General features: G+C 40.5%; 1 protein-coding gene across 1 annotated transcript in view; it reads left to right on the forward strand.

The window, feature by feature from the left end:
* The first annotated feature begins 3,751 nt into the window (after nucleotides 1-3,751).
* The window catches only part of LOC147005886 (uncharacterized), a 41,204-nt gene continuing 25,984 nt past the window's right edge, over nucleotides 3,752-18,971 (forward strand). Inside the window, exon 1 of the mRNA XM_085828382.1 lies at nucleotides 3,752-3,807. Coding sequence (XP_085684508.1) covers nucleotides 3,752-3,807 — 56 coding nt within the window. The remainder of the gene's footprint in view (nucleotides 3,808-18,971) is intronic.

Genomic DNA, 18,971 nt, shown 5'->3' on the forward strand with positions numbered 1-18,971 from the left:
GCCCCCGAGTTTGATTATTTCCTGCCATCTACTCCTCTTGGGTGAATTTGCTTCCTTTTGTTCTAGAGCTTTTAGGTGTGATGTCAAGCTGCTAATGTGTGCTCTCTCTTGTTTCTTTTTGGAGGCACTCAGAGCTATGAGTTTCCCTCTTAGAAATGCTTTCATTGTGTCCCATAAGTTTGGATATGTTGCGGATTCATTTTCATTAAACTCCAAAAAGTCCTTAATTTCTTTCTTTATTCCTTCCTTGACCAAGGTATCATTGAGAAGAGTGTTGTTCAGTTTCCATGTGAATGTTGGCTTTCTATTATTTATTTTGTTATTGAAGATCAGCCTTAGTCCATGGTGATCTGATAGGATGCATGGGACAATTTCAATATTTTTTTATATGTTGAGGCTTGTTTTGTGACCAATTATGTGGCCAATTTTGGAGAACGTACCATGAGGTGCTGAGAAGAAGGTATATCCTTTTGTTTTAGGATAAAATGTTCTGTAGATATCTGTTAGATCCATTTGTTTCATAACTTCTGTTAGTTTCACTGTGTCCCTGTTTAGTTTCTGTTTCCATGATCTATCCATTGGTGAAAGTGGTGTGTTGAAGTCTCCCACTATTATTGTGTGAGATGCAATGTGTGCTTTGAGCTTTACTAAAGTGTCTTTAATGAATGTGGCTGCCCTTGTATTTGAAACATGGATATTCAGAATTGAGAATTCCTCTTGGAAGATTTTACCTTTGATGAGTATGAAGTGCACCTTCTTGTCTTTTTTGATGACTTTGGGTTGGAAGTCGATTTTATTCGATATTAGAATGGCTACTCCAGCTTGTTTCTTCAGACCATTTGCTTGGACAATTTTTTTCCAGGCTTTCATTCTGAGGTAGTGTCTATCTTTTTCCCTGAGATGGGTTTCCTGTAAGCAGCAAAATGTTGGGTCCTGTTTGTGTAGCCAGTCTGTTAGTCTATGTCTTTTTATTGGAGAGTTGAGTCCATTGATATTAAGAGATATTAAGGAAAAATAATTGTTGCTTCCTATTATTTTTGTTGTTAATGTTGGCATTGTGTTCTTGTGGCTGTCTTCTTTTAGGTTTGTTGAGGGATTACCTTCTTGCTTTTTCTAGGATGTGGTTTCTGCCCTTGTTTTTTTTGTTTTTTTTGGGGGGGGGTTTCCTGTTATTATCCTTAGAAGGGCGGGATTTGTGGAAAGATAATGTATGAATTTGGTTCTGTTGTGGGATGCTTTTGTTTCTCCATCTAAGTTAATTGAAAGTTTGGCTGGGTATAGTAGCCTGGGTTGGCATTTATGTTCTCTTAGTGTCTGTATAACATCTGTCCAGGATCTTCTGGCTTTCATAGTCTCTGGTGAAAAATCTGGTGTAATTCTGATAGGGTTGCCTTTATATGTTAGGTTATATGTTGACCTTTTTCCCTTACTGCTTTTAATATGCTATCTTTATTTAGTGCATTTGTTGTTCTGATTATTATGTGTTTGGGGGAATTTCTTTTCTGGTCCAGTCTATTTGGAGTTCTGTAGGCTTCTTGTATGTTCATGGACATCTCTTTTTTTTGGTTTGGGAAGTTTTCCTCTATAATTTTGTTGAAGATATTTGCTGGTCCTTTGAGTTGAAAATCTTCATTCTCATCTACTCCTATTATTCGTAGGTTTGGTCTTCTCATTGTGTCCTGGATTTCCTGGATGTTTTGAGTTAGGATCTTTTTGCATTTTTCTATTTTCTTTGATTGTTGTGCCGATGTTCTCTATGGAATCTTCTGCACCAGAGATTCTCTCTTCCATCTCTTGTATTCTGTTGCTGATTCTCGCATCTTGGTTCCAGATTTCTTTCCTAGGGTTTCCATCTCTAGCGTTGCCTTACTTTGGGTTTTCTTTATTGTGTCTACTTCCCTTTTTAGGTCTTGGATGGTTTTATTCAATTCCATCACCTGTTTGGTCATGTTTTCCTGCAATTCTTTAGGGTATTTTTGTGCTTCCTCTTTAAGGTCTTCTACCTATTTAGCAGTGTTCTCCTGTATTTCTTTAAGTGAGTTATTAAAGTCCTTCTTGATGTGCTCTACCAGCATCATGAGATATGATTTTAAATCTGAGTCTTGCTTTTCGGGTGTGTTTGGGTATCCAGGACTGGCTGGAGTGCTGGGTTCTGATGATGGTGAATTGTCATGGATTCTGTTAGTAAGATTCTTACGTTTACCTTTCGCCATCTGGTAATCTCTGGAGTTATTTGTTATAGTTGTCTCTGGTTAGAGATTGTTCCTCTTGTGATTCTGTTATCCTCTATCAGCAGACCTGGGAGACTAGCTCTCTCCTCTGAGTTTCAGTGGTCAGAGCACTCTCTGCAGGCAAGCTCTCCTCTTACAGGGAAGGTGCACAGATATCTGGCGTTCAAACCTCCCTTCTGACCAAAGATGAAGGCCCAAAACAGGACCTGTCCCAGAAGCTGTGTTGCTTCAGCCTGTCACAGAAGCTGTTAGCTTCTGTAGTTCACACTCTCCCCTGCACAGACTAGTCTCTGAGGGATCCGGGAACCAAGATGGCTCCCCCAGGTGCTCCTTCAAAGCCCTCCCGGGCAGAGCAGACACCTCTCCTCTGACAGGGAAGGTGCCCGGATGTCTGGAGCCCGAAAAGGGGGCTGCCTCCGAAGCTCTGTGGCTCCTGCCTGTCCCAGAAGCTGTTAGTTTCTGTAGTCCACACTCTCACCTGTGCAGAATACTCTTGGCGGAGTGCCAGAACCAAGATGTCTCCTGCCAATGCTCCTTTCTTCAACATCTTACAGTTGTCATTTCTAACATCTTTAGTCTCCTTTATTGGCTTCATTTCTAGAGTGTTTTGTTTTTCTTGGCTATTGTAAAACTGAATTTTTCCTCTGGTTTCTCTCTTATAGAAAATCTAGCTTTCTGTATGTTGACTTTCTGTTCAGCTAGTTTGATGAAACTGTTTAACAGATCTAGTTCCATGGTGTCCTTGGAGCCTTTTAAGAATAGTTTACATCATCTGCCAAGAATCTTATCACTTCTTCCTTTCCTATTTGTGTCTTTTTTATTTCTTTCTCTTGCCTTATTACTCTAAGACATATTGAATGACAGCGGTGAGAATGAACATTCTCATTCCACTTCTATTTCTAGAGCCAATGCTTTCAGTTTTCCTCCCTTCAGTATTCAGTGCCATGGAATTCACCTATTATATTATATTGAGATATGATCTATGTTCCTTCTAATCCCAGTGTGGTGACTTTAATATACTTGGCCCAGGAGTGGCACTATTAGAAGGTGTGGCCTTGTTGGAGTAGATGTGGCCTTGTTGGAAAAAAAAATGTGTCACTGTAGAGCTGGACTTTGATGCTCCACCACTGTGCAAGACACAGGCCTGCATGCTGCCATGCTTCCTGCCATGATGATAATGGACTGAACCTCTGGACCTGTAACATAGTCCCAATAACATGTTGTCCTTTATAAGAGTTGCATTGGTCATGGTGTCTCTTCACAGCATTGGAAACCCTAAGATACCCAGTTTCTTTAAGGCTTTTATTATAAAAGGATGCTGGAGTTTCTTAAAGAGTTTTTCTGCATCATTTGGTCTATTATGTTAGTTTGCATACTATAAACCAGTCTTGTATACAAGGTATGAAAACAATTTAGTTATGATATATGATCTTCTCTAATATGCATAAAGATTTGCAAGAATCTTTATGTCAATTCATCAGGGAAATTAGTACATAGTTATTTTGTTGGTGGTGGTAGTGATGGTAGTGGTGGTGGTGATAGTGGTAGTGATTGTGGTGGTTGTTTTAGTATCTGGGTAATGACTTGAAGACAAAGTTATATGCTCCTTCCCCTGCCCCCCTGTGTTGTGGAACATTTCTTTTTTTTTTTTATATATATTTTTATTACATATTTTCCTCAATTACATTTCCAATACTATCCCAAAAGTCCCCCATAGCGCCCCCCACTTCCCTACCCACCCATTCCCATTCTTTTGGCCCTGGCATTCCCCTATATTGGGGCATATAAAGTTTGCAAGTCCAATGGGCCTCTCTTTCCATTGATGGCCGACTAGGCCATCTTTCGATACATATGCAGCTAGAGACAAGAGCTCCAGGGTTCTGGTTAGTACATCATGTTGTTCCAACAATAGGGTTGCAGATCCCTTTAGCTCCTTGGGTACATTCTCTAGCTTCTCCATTGGGAGCCCTGTGATACATCCAATAGATGACTGTGAACATCCACTCCTGTGTTTGCTAGGCCCCGGCATCGTCTCACAAGAGACAGCTATATTTGGGTCCTTTCAGCAAAATCTTGCTAGTGTATGCAATGGTGTCAGCGTTTAGAAGCTGATTATGGGACGGATCCCTGGATACAGCAGTCTCCAAATGGTCCATCCTTTCATCACAGCTACGAACTTTGTCTCTGTAACTCCTTCCCTGGGTGTTTTGTTCCCAATTCTAAGAAGGTGCACAGTGTCCACACTTTGGTCTTCATTCTTCTTGAGTTTCATGCGTTTATCAAATTGTATCTTATATCTTGGGTATCCTAAGTTCTGGGCTAATATCCACTTATCAATGAATACATATTGTGTGAGTTCTTTTGTGATTGTGTTACCTCACTCAAGATGATGCCCTCCAGGTCCATCCATTTGGCTAGGAATTTCATAAATTCATTCTTTTTAATAGCTGAGTAGTACTCCATTGTGTAAATGTACCATAATTTCTGTATCCATTCCTCTGTTGAGGGACATCTGGGTTCTTTCCAACTTCTGGCTATTATAAATAGGGCTGCTATGAACATAGTGGAGCATGTGTCCTTTTTACCGGTTGGGACATCTTCTGGATATATGCCCAGGAGAGGTATTGCTGGATCCTCCGGTAGTACTATGTCCAATTTTCTGAGGAACCGCCAGACTGATTTCCAGAGTGGTTGTACAAGCTTGCAATCCCACCAACAATGGAGGAGTGTTCCTCTTTCTCCACATCCTCGCCAGCATCTGCTGTCACCTGAATTTTTGATCTTAGCCATTCTGACTGGTGTGAGGTGGAATCTCAGGGTTGTTTTGATTTGCATTTCCCTGATGATTAAGGATGTTGAACATTTTTTCAGGTGCTTCTCTGCCATTCGGTATTCCTCAGGTGAGAATTCTTTGTTCAGTTCTGAGCCCCATTTTTTAATGGGGTTATTTGACTTTCTGGAGTCCACCTTCTTGAGTTCTTTATATATATTGGATATTAGTCCCTTATCTGATTTAGGATAGGTGAAGATCCTTTCCCAATCTGTTGGTGGTTTTTTTGTCTTATTGATGGTGTCTCTAGCCTTGCAGAAGCTTTGTAGTTTCATGAGGTCCCACTTGTCAATTCTCGATCTTACAGCACAAGCCATTACTGTTCTATTCAGGAATTTTTCCCCTGTGCCCATATCTTCAAGGCTTTTCCCCACTTTCTCCTCTATAAGTTTCAGTGTCTCTGGTTTTATGTAAACTTCCTTGATCCACTTAGACTTGACCTTAGTACAAGGAGATAGGAATGGATCGATTCGCATTCTTCTACATGTTAACAACCAGTTGTGCCAGCACCATTTGTTGAAAATGCTGTCTTTCTTCCACTGGATGTTTTTAGCTCCCTTGTCGAAGATCAAGTGACCATAGGTGTGTGGGTTCATTTCTGGGTCTTCAATTCTATTCCATTGGTCTATTTGTCTGTCACTATACCAGTACCATGCAGTTTTTATCACAATTGCTCTGTAGTAGAGCTTTAGGTCCGGCATGGTGATTCCACCAGAGGTTCTTTTATCCTTGAGAAGAGTTTTTGCTATCCTAGGTTTTTTGTTATTCCAGATGAATTTGCAGATTGCACTTTCTAATTCGTTGAAGAATTGATTTGGAATTTTGATGGGGATTGCATTGAATCTGTAGATTGCTTTTGGCAAGATAGCCATTTTTACAATGTTGATCCTGCCAATCCATGAGCATGGGAGATCTTTCCATCTTCTGAGATCTTCTATAATTTCTTTCTTCAGAGACTTGAAGTTTTTATTATACAGATCTTTCACTTCCTTAGTTAAGGTCACGCCAAGATATTTTATATTATTTGTGACTATTGAGAAGGGTGTTGTTTCCCTAATTTCTTTCTCAGCCTGTTTATTCTTTGTGTAGAGAAAGGCCATTGATTTGTTTGAGTTAATTTTATATCCAGCTACTTCACCGAAGCTGTTTATCAGGCTTAGGAGTTCTCTGGTGGAATTTTTAGGGTCACTTATATATACTATCATATCATCTGCAAAAAGTGATATTTTGACTTCATCTTTTCCAATTTGTATCCCTTTGATCTCCTTTTGTTGTCGAATTGCTCTGGCTAGGACTTCAAGTACAATGTTGAATAGGTATGGAGAAAGTGGACAGCCTTGTCTAGTCCCTGATTTTAGAGGGATTGCTTCAAGCTTCTCACCATTTACTTTGATGTTGGCTACTGGTTTGCTGTAGATTGCTTTTATCATGTTTAGGTATGGGCCTTGAATTCCTGATCTTTCCAAGACTTTTATCATGAATGGGTGTTGGATCTTGTCAAATGCTTTTTCCGCATCTAAGGAGATGACCATGTGGTTTTTGTCTTTGAGTTTGTTTATATACTGGATTACGTTGATGGATTTCCGTATATTGAACCATCCCTGCATCCCTGGGATGAAACCTACTTGGTCAGGATGGATGATTGTTTTGATGTGTTCTTGGATTCGGTTAGCAAGAACTTTATTGAGGATTTTTCATCAATATTCATAAGGGATATTGGTCTGAAGTTTTCTATCTTTGTTGGGTCTTTTTGTGGTTTAGGTATCAGAGTAATTGTGGCTTCATAGAATGAGTTGGGTAGAGTACCTTCTGTTTCTATTTTGTGGAATAGTTTGTGAAGAACTGGGATTAGATCTTCTTTGAAGGTCTGATAGAACTCTGCACTAAACCCATCTGGTCCTGGGCTTTTTTTAGTTGGGAGACTATTAATGACTGCTTCTATTTCTTTGGGGGATATAGGGCTGTTTAGATCATTAACCTGATCTTGATTCAACTTTGGTACCTGGTATCTGTCTAGGAACTTCTCCATTTCATCCAGGTTCTCCAGTTTTGTTGAGTATAGCCTTTGGTAGAAGGATCTGATGGTGTTTTGGATGTCTTCAGGATCTGTTGTTATGTCTCCTTTTTCATTTCTGATTTTGTTAATTAGGATGCTTTCCCTGTGCCCTCTAGTGAGTCTGGCTAAGGGTTTATCTATCTTGTTGATTTTCTCAAAGAACCAGCTCCTTGATTGGTTGATTCTTTGAATAGTTTTTCTTGTTTCCACTTGGTTGATTTCACCCCTGAGTTTGATTATTTCCTGCCGTCTACTCCTCTTGGGTGAATTTGCTTCCTTTTGTTCTAGTGCTTTTAGCTGTGTTGTCAAGCTGCTAATGTGTGCTCTTTCTAGTTTCCTTTTGGAGGCACTCAGAGCTATGAGTTTTCCTCTTAGAAATGCTTTCATTGTGTCCCATAAGTTTGGGTATGTTGTGGCTTCATTTTCATTGAACTCTAAAAAGTCCTTAATTTCTTTCTTTATTCCTTCCTTGACCAAGGTATCATTGAGAAGAGTGTTGTTCAGTTTCCACGTGAAGGTTGGCTTTCTATTATTTATTTTGTTATTGAAGATCAGCCTTAGGCCATGGTGATCTGATAGGATGCATGGGACAATTTCAATATTTTTATATCTTTTGAGGCCTGCTTTGTGACCAATTATGTGGTCAATTTTGGAGAAGGTACCATGAGGTGCTGAGAAGAAGGTATATCCTTTTGTTTTAGGATAGAATGTTCTGTAGATATCTGCCAGATCCATTTGATTCATAATTTCTCTTAGTTTCACTGTGTCCCTGTTTAGTTTCTGTTTCCATGATCTGTCCATTGGTGAAAGTGGTGTGTTGAAGTCTCCCACTATTATTGTATGAGGTGCAATGTGTGCTTTGAGCTTTACTAAAGTTTCTTTAATGAATGTGGCTGCCTTTGTATTTGGAGCATAGATATTCAGGATTGATAGTTCCTCTTGGAGGATTTTACCTTTGATGAGTATGAAGTGTCCCTCCCTGTCTTTTTTAATGACTTTGGGTTGGAAGTCAATCTTATCAGATATTAGAATGGCTACTCCAGCTTGTTTCTTCATGCCATTTGCTTGGAAAATTGTTTTCCAGCCTTTCATTCTGAGGTAGTGTCTATCCTTTTCTCTGAGATGAGTTTCCTGTAAGCAGCAAAATGTTGGGTCTTGTTTGTGTAGCCAGTTTGTTAGTCTATGTCTTTTTATCGGGGAGTTGAGTCCATTGATATTAAGAGATATTAAGGAAAAGTAATTGTTGTTTCCTGTTATTTTTGTTGTTAAAGTTGGCATTTTGTTCTTGTGGCTGTCTTCTTTTAGGTTTGTTGAGGGATTACCTTCTTGTTGTTTCTAGGGCGTGGTTCCTGTCCTTGTATTGGTTTTTTTCTGTTATTATCCTTTGAAGGGCTGGATTCGTGGAGAGATAATGTGTGAATTTGGTTTTGTCGTGGAATACTTTGGTTTCTCCATCTATGTTAATTGAGAGTTTGGCTGGGTATAGTAGCCTGGGCTGGAATTTGTGTTCTTTTAGTGTCTGTATAACATCCGTCCAGGATCTTCTGGCTTTCATAGTCTCTGGTGAAAAATCTGGTGTAATTCTGATAGGCTTGCCTTTATATGTTACTTGGCCTTTTTCTCTTACTGCTTTTAGTATTCTATCTTTATTTAGAGCATTTGTTGCTCTGATTATTATGTGTCGGGAGGTATTTCTTTTCTGGTCCAGTCTATTTGGAGTTCTGTAGGCTTCTTGTATGTTCATGGGCATGTCTTTCTTTAGATTTGGGAAGTTTTCTTCTTTAATTTTGTTGAAGATGTTTGCTGGTCCTTTGAGTTGAAAATCTTCATTCTCATCCACTCCTATTATTCGTAGGTTTGGTCTTCTCATTGCGTCCTGTATTTCTTGGATGTTTTGAGTTAGGATCTTTTTTGCATTTTACATTTTCCTTGATTGTTGTGCCGATGTTCTCTATGGAATCTTCTGCTCCTGAGATTCTCTCTTCCATCTCTTGTATTCTGTTGCTGATGCTCGTATCTATGGTTCCAGATTTCTTTCCTAGGGTTTCTATCTCCAGTGTTGCCTCATTTTGGGTTTTCTTTATTGTGTCTACTTCCCTTTTTAGGTCTAGTATGGTTTTGTTCATTTCCATCATCTGTTTGGATGTGTTTTCCTGTTTTTCTGTAAGGACTTCTACCTGTTTGATTATGTTATCGTGTTTTTCTTTAAGGATTTGTAACTCTTTAGCAGTGTTCTCCTGCAATTCTTTAAGGGATTTTTGTGCTTTCTCTTTATTGTCTTCTGCCTGTTTAGCAGTGTTCTCCTGCATTTCTTTAAGTGTGTTATTAAAGTCCTTCTTGAAGTTCTCTATCATCATCAGGAGATATGCTTTTAAATCCGTTTCTAGCTTTTCCGGTGTGTTGGGGTGCCCTGGACTGGGCGAAGTGGGGGTGCTGGGTTCTGATGATGGTGAGTGGTCTTGGTTTCTGTTAGTAAGATTATTACGTTTACCTTTCGCCATCTGGTAATCTCTGGGGTTAGTTGTTATCGTTGTCACTGTTTAAAGATTGGAGCAGAAGCTGTGTTCCACTCACCAGCAGTCTCTAAATCCTGCGGCGGGGGTCGTGGGTAGCTGACGGTACCCCGGTGCTGGTCCAGCCGGAAGAGGCCTGTGGTCCTACACAGGCCGTTTTTCTGCTTCCCTAACTAATGCAGTCTCTGGTCCCGCGTGCAATTGGATTGGAGCAGAAGCTGTGTTCCACTCTCCAGAAGTCTTAAGATCCTGTGGTGGGTGTTGTGGGTAGCTGGTGAGTGTCAGCCGACCCTGCGCCCCAGCTGCCCCGGTGCTTTTCTGACCGGAAGAGGGTTGTGGCCCTATGTAGGCCGGATTTCTCTCTCCCCAACCAGAGCAGTCTCAGGTCCCGCGTGATTGGACTGGAACAGAAGCTGTGTTCCACTCACCAGCAGTCCCAAAATCCTGCGGCGGGGGTCCTGGGTAGCTGGCGGGTGTCAGGCAACCCTGCGCTCCTGCTACCCCGGTGCTGATCTGGCCGGATGAGGCCTGTGGCCCTACTCAGGCCGGTTTCTGCTTCCCTAACTAATGCAGTCTCAGGTCCCGCGCAATTGGATTGGAGCAGAAGTTGTGTTCCACTCACCAGCAGTCCCAAAATCCTGCGGCGGGGGTCGTGGGTAGCTGGCGGGTGTCAGGCAACCCTGCGCTCCCGCTACCCCGGTGCTGATCTGTCCGGATGAGGCCTGTGGCCCTACTCAGGCCGGTTTTTGCTTCCCTAACTAATGCAGTCTCAGGTCCCGCGCAATTGGATTGGAGCAGAAGCTGTGTTCCACTCACCAGCAGTCCCAAAATCCTGCGGCGGGGGTCGTGGGTAGCTGGCGGGTGTCAGGCAACCCTGCGCTCCCGCTACCCCGGCGCTGATCTGGCCGGATGAGGCCTGTGGCCCTACTCAGGCCGGTTTCTGCTTCCCTAACTAATGCAGTCTCAGGTCCCGCGCAATTGGATTGGAGCAGAAGCTGTGTTCCACTCACCAGCAGTCCCAAAATCCTGCGGCGGGGGTCGTGGGTAGCTGGCGGGTGTCAGGCAACCCTGCGCTCCCGCTACCCCGGTGCTGATCTGGCCGGATGAGGCCTGTGGCCCTACTCAGGCCGGTTTCTGCTTCCCTAACTAATGCAGTCTCAGGTCCCGCGCAATTGGATTGGAGCAGAAGTTGTGTTCCACTCACCAGCAGTCCCAAAATCCTGCGGCGGGGGTCGTGGGTAGCTGGCGGGTGTCAGGCAACCCTGCGCTCCCGCTACCCTGGCGCTGATCCGGCCAGATGTGGCCTGTGGCCCCTCGTTGTGGAACATTTCAAACAGTTTGGTCCTGTCTCTTCTTTAAAGATCGGATAGAATTCAGTAGGAATCTGTCTAGTGTTCAGTATTTCATTTTAGAGATTGAATTTTTGCTTCAACTTTGATTTTTGATACAGATCTATTTATGTTGTTTATATCATCTTTACTTGATGTTGGTAGGTCATATTTGTCTAGGAAATTTACCCATTTCTTTAAAATTTGTCTTTTTTTTGTAATAATAGTTTTCAAAGTAATCCTTACTAGTCCTCTGCATTTTATTGGTAAAGGGCCCAGCTTAAAGGGTCTAGTTTACAGACTCTGTTTTATGATTGCCCTCTGAACAAACTCAGCTACTGGAAAAGCCCTATCTTGTTCCAGAAGCCATGTCACCCTGGTAACAATCACAAGTCCCCTGGGAAAATAGTCACTCGACTCCTAGTAACAACCAATCAGTTCTTAAGGGGAAAGTACCTAAAGTCTAAAATAGATTAATTGAGCTAGCAACCATTGCTCATATCAAGCTGAAATCATTACTAGCCAGTAGAAGTGCAACAAGCAAATGTCAACCAATCATGTAACAGCCAAGTTGGAAAGTCCCTTATTCTACTAACATGATAAATAGACAAGACTTGTACCAGCTTAGGACCTCCACTATGCTGGAGAGGCTGGAGGGTCTGAACTCCTGCTTGAATAATAACTCTTTGCTTTTTCGTACTAGCTGGACTCCTGATGATCTCTGGTGATCTTTGAGGACCTTGTAATCTGGGTATAACAATTGGCATCTGTTGTAACATTTTTTTGTCTCAATTTATTATTTGGGTCTTCTCTTTTTGTTAGCTTGGCTAGCAGTTTGTCAATCTTGTCATGTCTTGTCAGCAAACCATCTTTTTGTTTGTTTGATTTTACATATTAATGTTTTTGTTTACATCTAATTACTTTCTGTCTTGATCTTTATTAAATTTTGCCACCTTTTGCATTGGGTTTGATTTGTTCTTGATTTTCTGACACCTTGAGTTGCATCATTAAGTTATTTGATTGCTATAAGTTTTTCTTTAAAATTTTACTTAACTATGTCCCAATAGATCTATTAGATTGTGCTTTATTTTGTTGTTGTTTTATTTTTGTTTTTGTTTTTCAAGACAGGGTTTCTCTATCTAATAACCCCAGCTATCCTGGACTCACTTTGTAGACCAGGCTGGCCTCAAACTCACAGAGATACATCAGCCTCTGCCTCTCAGGTGCTGGGATTAAAGGTGTGCGCCACCATGTCATGGTTATTGTGCTTTAATTTTCAGTTGAGTCTGAGAATTTTTAAATTTCCTTCCGAATCTCTTTAATGACCCATTGGTTCATTATATTGTTTAGTTTCTAAGTATTTGTGTAGTTACTGGAGTTTCTCCTATTGCTTTGTGTGTGTGTGTGTGTCTGTGTTTTTACTGTGATCTGACAAACATTTGGTATTTATTATGACTTGCTCTGTGAACTAGAACTTGGTCTATTGTAGCAACAATTCCATGGGTTGGTAAGAAGAATGTATATATGTTTTCATTGGATGGAATATTCTACAAGTTTCTATTAAGTCTATTTATGTAATTAAATTGCAAAATATTTTGGTTAGAGCTCCCAATTTCATAAAACAACCACTAATAGACATTAAAAGTCTGATAGGTCTTGGTAAAGTAAGAGTGAGTGATTTTAATATCTATTAGTATTTGTTTTGTGAAATTGGGAGCCCTTACATTACAGATGGTAGAGATACAAATGATAGATGATATAGATAGATATAGATGTTTATATATATATATATATGTATTTATAATTGCTATCTCTTCTTGAATTTTCCCTTGTTAATATATATGCTACTTACTTATCTCTTTTGTTTAACTTTAATTTGAAGTCTAGCTTATCAGATATTATAACAGCTACCAATATATATATATATATATATATATATATATATATATATATATAAAATCTCCCATTTGCTTGATAGTAGATTGATTTCCATTCTTTTTTTTTTTCCTTATAAGGACAACATTTAATTGGGCTGGCTTACAGGTTCATAGGTTCAGTCCATTATCATCAAGGTGGGAGTATGGCAGCATGCAGGCAGACATGGTATAGGAGGAGCTGAGAGTTCTGCATCTTCACCTGAAGGCCTCTAGAAGAAGATTGGCTCCTCTGTGGTTAGGAGGAGGGTCTCATTGCCCACACCACAGTGACACATTTCCTTCAACAAAGCCACACCTACTCCAACAAGGCCATGCCTCCTAATAGTGCCACTCCTTGGGCCAAGCATATTCAAACCACCACACTGGTGCTTGGTTGGCCTCTGATGGGACAAACCAAGTACAAATCCTAACTGATATATTCAGTTAACAGAAGAGAGTACACATCACATCACTAGACTAAGGCAACATTTTATTTTTTCTATCTACCAGGTCACTGAATTACCACTTGTGTTCCGGAATCACTCAGTTTTGCTAGCTCATTTGGAAAATAGTGCAAGTTGAATCCCATACTGTGATACTGTAATATAAGGACATATTTTCCAGCTGCCTACAGGTAGTACTGCTGACCTAGAGCTCTGAGTACTGTTCTTCGGGGGTCACTCTTGGCTGAAAAGGCTTTTCTTGCCAAAAAGCATGTACCTCTTTAGAAACCTCATGACTGCTCAGTGGATAAGTGCACAAGCCCAGCTATGTACCCAGCTCCAGATAACTCCCAGAGGTCATCTCAACTCCAGAGGAAATCATGGATTCAGACATCTTCTCCAACCAATTCCTAACCCCCTCTGTAGATAATGACCTCAAGAAACATCTGAAACAAACATTCTGTAACCAATCTGGAGGTTGCCTAGTTACCAGGATATTCAAGTTGGTTTTTTCCCAATTTTTTATTAGATATTTTCTTCAATTTACATTTCAAATGCTATCCCGAAAGTCCCGATACCCTCCCCACCAACCTGCTCCCCTAGCCACCCACTCCCACTTATTGGCCCTGCTGTTCCCCTGTACTGTGGCATATAAAGTTTACACAGCTATTAAAAACAATGAATTTATGAAATTCCTAGGCAAATGGATGGATCTGGAGGGTATCATCCTGAGTGAGGTAACCCAATCACAAAATAACTCACATGATATGCACTCACTGATAAGTGGATATTAGCCCATAAACTTAGAATACCCAAGATACAATTTGCAAAACACATGAAACTCAAGAAGATGGAAGACCAAAGTGTGGATACTTCGTCCCTCCTTAGAATGGGAAACAAACTACCCATGGAAGGAGTTACAGAGACAAAGTTTGGAGCTGAGACTGCCCCACCTGGAGATCCATTCCATAATCAGCCACCAAATGTAGACACGATTGCGTATGCCAGAAAGATTATGATGAAAGAATCCTGATATAGCTGTCTCTTGTGAGGCTATGTCAGTGCCTGGCAAATACAGAAATGGATGCTCACAGTCATCTATTGGATGGAACATAGGGCCCCAATGGAGGAGCTAGAGAAAGTACCCAAGGAGCTGAAGGGGTCTGCAACCCTATAGGTGGAACAATAATATGAACTAACCAGTACCCCCAGAGCTCGTGTCTCTAGTTGCATATGTAGCAGAAGATGGTCTAGTCAGCCATCTTTGGGAAGAGAGGCCCCTTGGTCTTACAAACTTTATATGCCCAGCACAGGGGAACACCAGGACTTCCATTCTTTAATTGCTCATCAAAGTGACTTTACCAGTGAGATATTCTTCTTGACGACAATACAGAATTTGATCTAGTTTATAAATCCAGTCAGCTAGCAGTATTCATCTCTTTGTTGGCATCCTAAAGCCATTTACATTTAAGTTTACTATTAGTGCTTAATAATTCTTGTGATTGCATTGAGGGGTTCAAACTCATTTCTCTATGTAGCCCTGGGTGTTCTGCAACTCAATATGCAGACCAGCTTAGTTTTGAACTCACAGAGATTGCCTACCTCTGCCTTACAAATGCTTTTAAGACAGTCCTCTATCACAACCAGATCTAATCTTCTGATACTTATTGGTTGTTTTTCTGGCTGTTGGATTATTGCTTGTTCGTTTACTTCTAACCTACTGGTACTGGGGTGCTGTTGGTTTAAAGGCCTGACAGATTTCTTCCTACTGCTCCCTGCTCATATATTCTCTTCATGAAATTTACTCTCTCCTTTGCTGTCATGATTGATACTGTCCTCTGCCCTCCTCTCACATATTACCTTAAGCATCTTCTACAGTAAGGGATTGATCATCACAATCTGCTTTAGTTTGTGGTGTCTTGAAATATCCCTATTTAATCACCAATTTTAAAAGAGTTGCTGGATATAGCAATCATAGTTGGTAGTTATTTTGTTCAGAGTTTGAAACTGTCATTCCACATTTTCTTAATTTGGATGGTTTAAAAAGAGATCTGACAATATTCTGTTGTGTTTGTCTTTGTGGGCAAGTTAGCATTTCCCCTATAACTTTTAAAATTGTTTCCTTGCCTTGTATTTTTGACATCTTGACTATAATAAGCTATGAGAAGGATTTCTCTAAAGATATCTATTTGGGATTTTTAAATGCCTCTTGCATTTGGATATCCAATTATTTTCTCTAGATTTGGGAAACTATATGCTATAATTTCATTAAATAGATTCTCAGTGCCTGTAGTGTTTGTCTCTGGTACTTTTTCTATCCTGTGGATTTTGATATTTGGCCTGCATTACGTCCAAGTTCTTGGATATTGGAGTCATGCTCATTTTTTTAAATTGATGTTTGAGGATAGTATCCTTCGACCTTGACCTTTATCCATGCCATTCTTTGTTCTGCTGGATCAAGTCTGTTCACAATGCTTTCCACTTTAACTTGTATTAGGCTCACTGAGATTTTGATTACCAACCCCTCTCCCCCCCCCCCAAAAAAAAAAAATCTCAGTTTCCTCACTTGTGGTCTTTTCTTTTTTGCTAGTTTTCCCATCCATTTTGCTGGCTTTTTCTCCAAAGCTACTTTTTCCTTTCAGGTCTGAGACTGATTTCATCTTGATCATCTCTGTTGTCTCTGACGTCACTGATAAATTTTACTGGTAAACTTTTGAAATCTTCAACATTTTTACCTATTTCAATGTCTTTGAATTCAGTAGCTAAGGAGCTGTGATCTTTTCACTGAGTCATGTTCCTTTCTTTTTCATATTTCTTGTGTTTCTGTGATGTGATTTGTGCATCTGTTGGACATCTCTTCCAGTTTGGAATCATAGTCATATTGGGCATGTCACATTTAAAGGCTCTATCCCGATACCACTTCACAAATAGAAAACAAAATAGGAAAAAAAAAAAGAAAGAAAGAAAACAAAATAGGATAGTAGCAACAAAAGCAAACACTTCAAGATAGAGAAATATAGCTAAAGTCAATTGAAGCATCCTAATACATTACCAATGGTCATGAACCAGAAAATAGGAAAACCAGTGTAGAAGATGCTATGATATTAGGATCATTTGCGTGTATATATGGATGTACTGTATGAGACAACAGGAAAATGGAGGGAAAACAAGGTTAAATAAATGAAAATGAAAAAAATGGAGACACAGAGAACAACTTTGGACAAAAAAGGAGAGTAAGAAATTAGAAAAAAAATGTAAAAGAAAAGAAGCACACACGCACAAAATTTCCAGTAATAAGGACGTTTGACTACAAAATTAGATAAATGTAAGAAAGGAAAGAAAAATTAAAAATGAGGTTTTTTAATGAATAAGATAAATTCAAATTAACATTTGAAACATAGTGCAGATGAAAAGAAGAAAGGGAGGGAAAAAACGTGGGGGACAAAAAATTAAGAGTAAAATTCAGAAGATTGCATAATAATGAAAAAGACTAAGTATGTGCATAAAAGGAAATAAATAAAAACATATTATAAAATAAAAATATTATTTTTAAAAGGAGAAAAAGGGAGAATAAGGGGCAAAAAATATTGTAGCTGCTTCTTTTCTTTCTGGGTCCTAAAAAGTTGGTGAAGAGGAGGCTCAGCTGAAGCTGTGGGCACTGGATGCTCCCAGGGTTTGTGCACTGGTGCTGAGCCTGTGCTTAACCATGAGTGACCAGTGAGAGAGAGTACAGACCAGCAGAGCTGTCTTCACTTAGCAGTTTCTTTTCTTTGCATACCAGGGCATTTAGCTTTGCAGTAGGCTGGGAAGGCTCATGTTCTAGCAGGGGAGAACTATCTCCAAAATGAGTTAGGAGTAGAAGGAACCACAGCACTGAGAACTGTACGGAAGGAAAGCCTGCTTTCATGACAGAAGACCTTCTAGGGATTTACTGGCCTGCGGCAGGGACAGCTACAGTACCCCAGGTCTCTGGAGATCCTGAGGTTTTAAAGTCTGTGAAGTCTACGCCATTGAAGAGAAGGTAGGCATCATCAGAGATTGATCCATCCTCTGAACTAAACCTCCATATTAGTTTCCATCGATCATACTGGGTCTTGGTAGGGCTGTCACAGCCTGAGCCAAGCTTCCTGACATCTCCACTGAAGATTTTCTGCATATGACCCTCTTACTTGCCCCAACTGCTTCCCAGGAATGTCTCTCACTATGGGTCTAAAGAGTGCAGTCTCACTCAGAATAGTGCCTGGCCTCTGTGTTTCCAGTTATGCAGAATGACATAAGAAGATGTCTCTCAACTGCTCACCCTCCTGCTGGAGGAATCAATGTCTTACCAAACTTTGAAGGTGGATTTGAGGCTCATGTGGTCCTCTAGCTTGGTCAGAGAGAATTGACAGTGTCCTGTCTTTTCTGTCTTCTCTTTGAAGCTTGTCTCCCTCCCTCAGGTGGGAAGCCATGCAGTTGGGGCTATGTCCCAACTGACTTCTTTTCCATTCACTTTCTGCTTCTTCCTAGGCACGTTTGGAGTGTCCTGTAACTTCTTTTCTTTTAATTTCTGAATTTTTCCCCCTTTTTTGAAATATAGGGTTTTTTTTTTCCTTATTCTGAATTCTTCAACTATGTCACATAAAATAAAATCATCTTGTTCTGTATGAATGTATATATCTTTTTTTTTCAAGCCTCAAATCTTTTTTATGGCCAGCATGGTCCCAAAAAGAAGGAAAGATAATCCTTTAAAATGGCAAATAGAATTAGATCAACAATTTTCCAGATTTTCTACCAGATAAGTTAACATTTTTATGAGACAATATATGTCTTCCTCCCCCTGATCACCAATCCACACAATTCTCCTCCCTGCCCTGGCATTCCCCTACACTGGGGCATCAAGCTTTCACAGGAACAAGGACCTCTCCTCCCACTGATGACCAACAAAGCCATTCTCTGCTACATATGGGGCTGGAGCCATAGATCCCTCCATGTGTACATTTTGGTTGGTGATTTAGTCCCTGGGAGCTCTGGGGGTACTGATTGGTTCATATTGTTGTTCCTCTTATAGAGCTGCAAGCTCCTTCAGCTCCTTGGGTACTTTCTATAGCTCCTCCATTGGGGACCCTGTGCTCAGTCCAATGATTGGCTCTGAGCATCCACTTCTGTATTTGTCAGGCACTGGCAGAGCCTCTCAGGAGACAGCTATATCAGGATCCTGTCAGCAAGCACTTTTGGCATCCACAATAGTATGTAGGTTTGGTGGATGTATATGGGACGGATCCCCAGGTGGGGCAGTCTCTTTATGGTCATTCCTTCAGTCTCTGCTTCACACTTTGTGTCTGTAACTCCTTCCATAGGTATTTTGTTCCCCCTTCTAAGGACCGAAGTATCCACACTTTGGTCTTCCTTCTTCTTAAGCTTCATGTAGTCTGTGAATTGTACCTTGGATGTGTGTATCTTAGTGTGTTATGATTTTTAACTACTCAATTACTTTGGGAGGGGTATGGGCAAAAACAACCCCTAGCTTTCCTGAAATTCACTATGTAGATATGTAGACCAGGCTGTTCTTGAACTCATAGAAACATGCCTGCCTCTGCGTCCTAAATACTTGGATTAAAGGTATGAACCACCATGCCAGCCTTCCAGATTCCTAATATAGATTATATAGATAT

This window comes from Mus caroli, unplaced genomic scaffold, assembly GCF_978045245.1.
Source record: "Mus caroli unplaced genomic scaffold, Mus_caroli_1 scaffold_2, whole genome shotgun sequence".
NCBI lineage: Eukaryota > Metazoa > Chordata > Mammalia > Rodentia > Muridae > Mus > Mus caroli.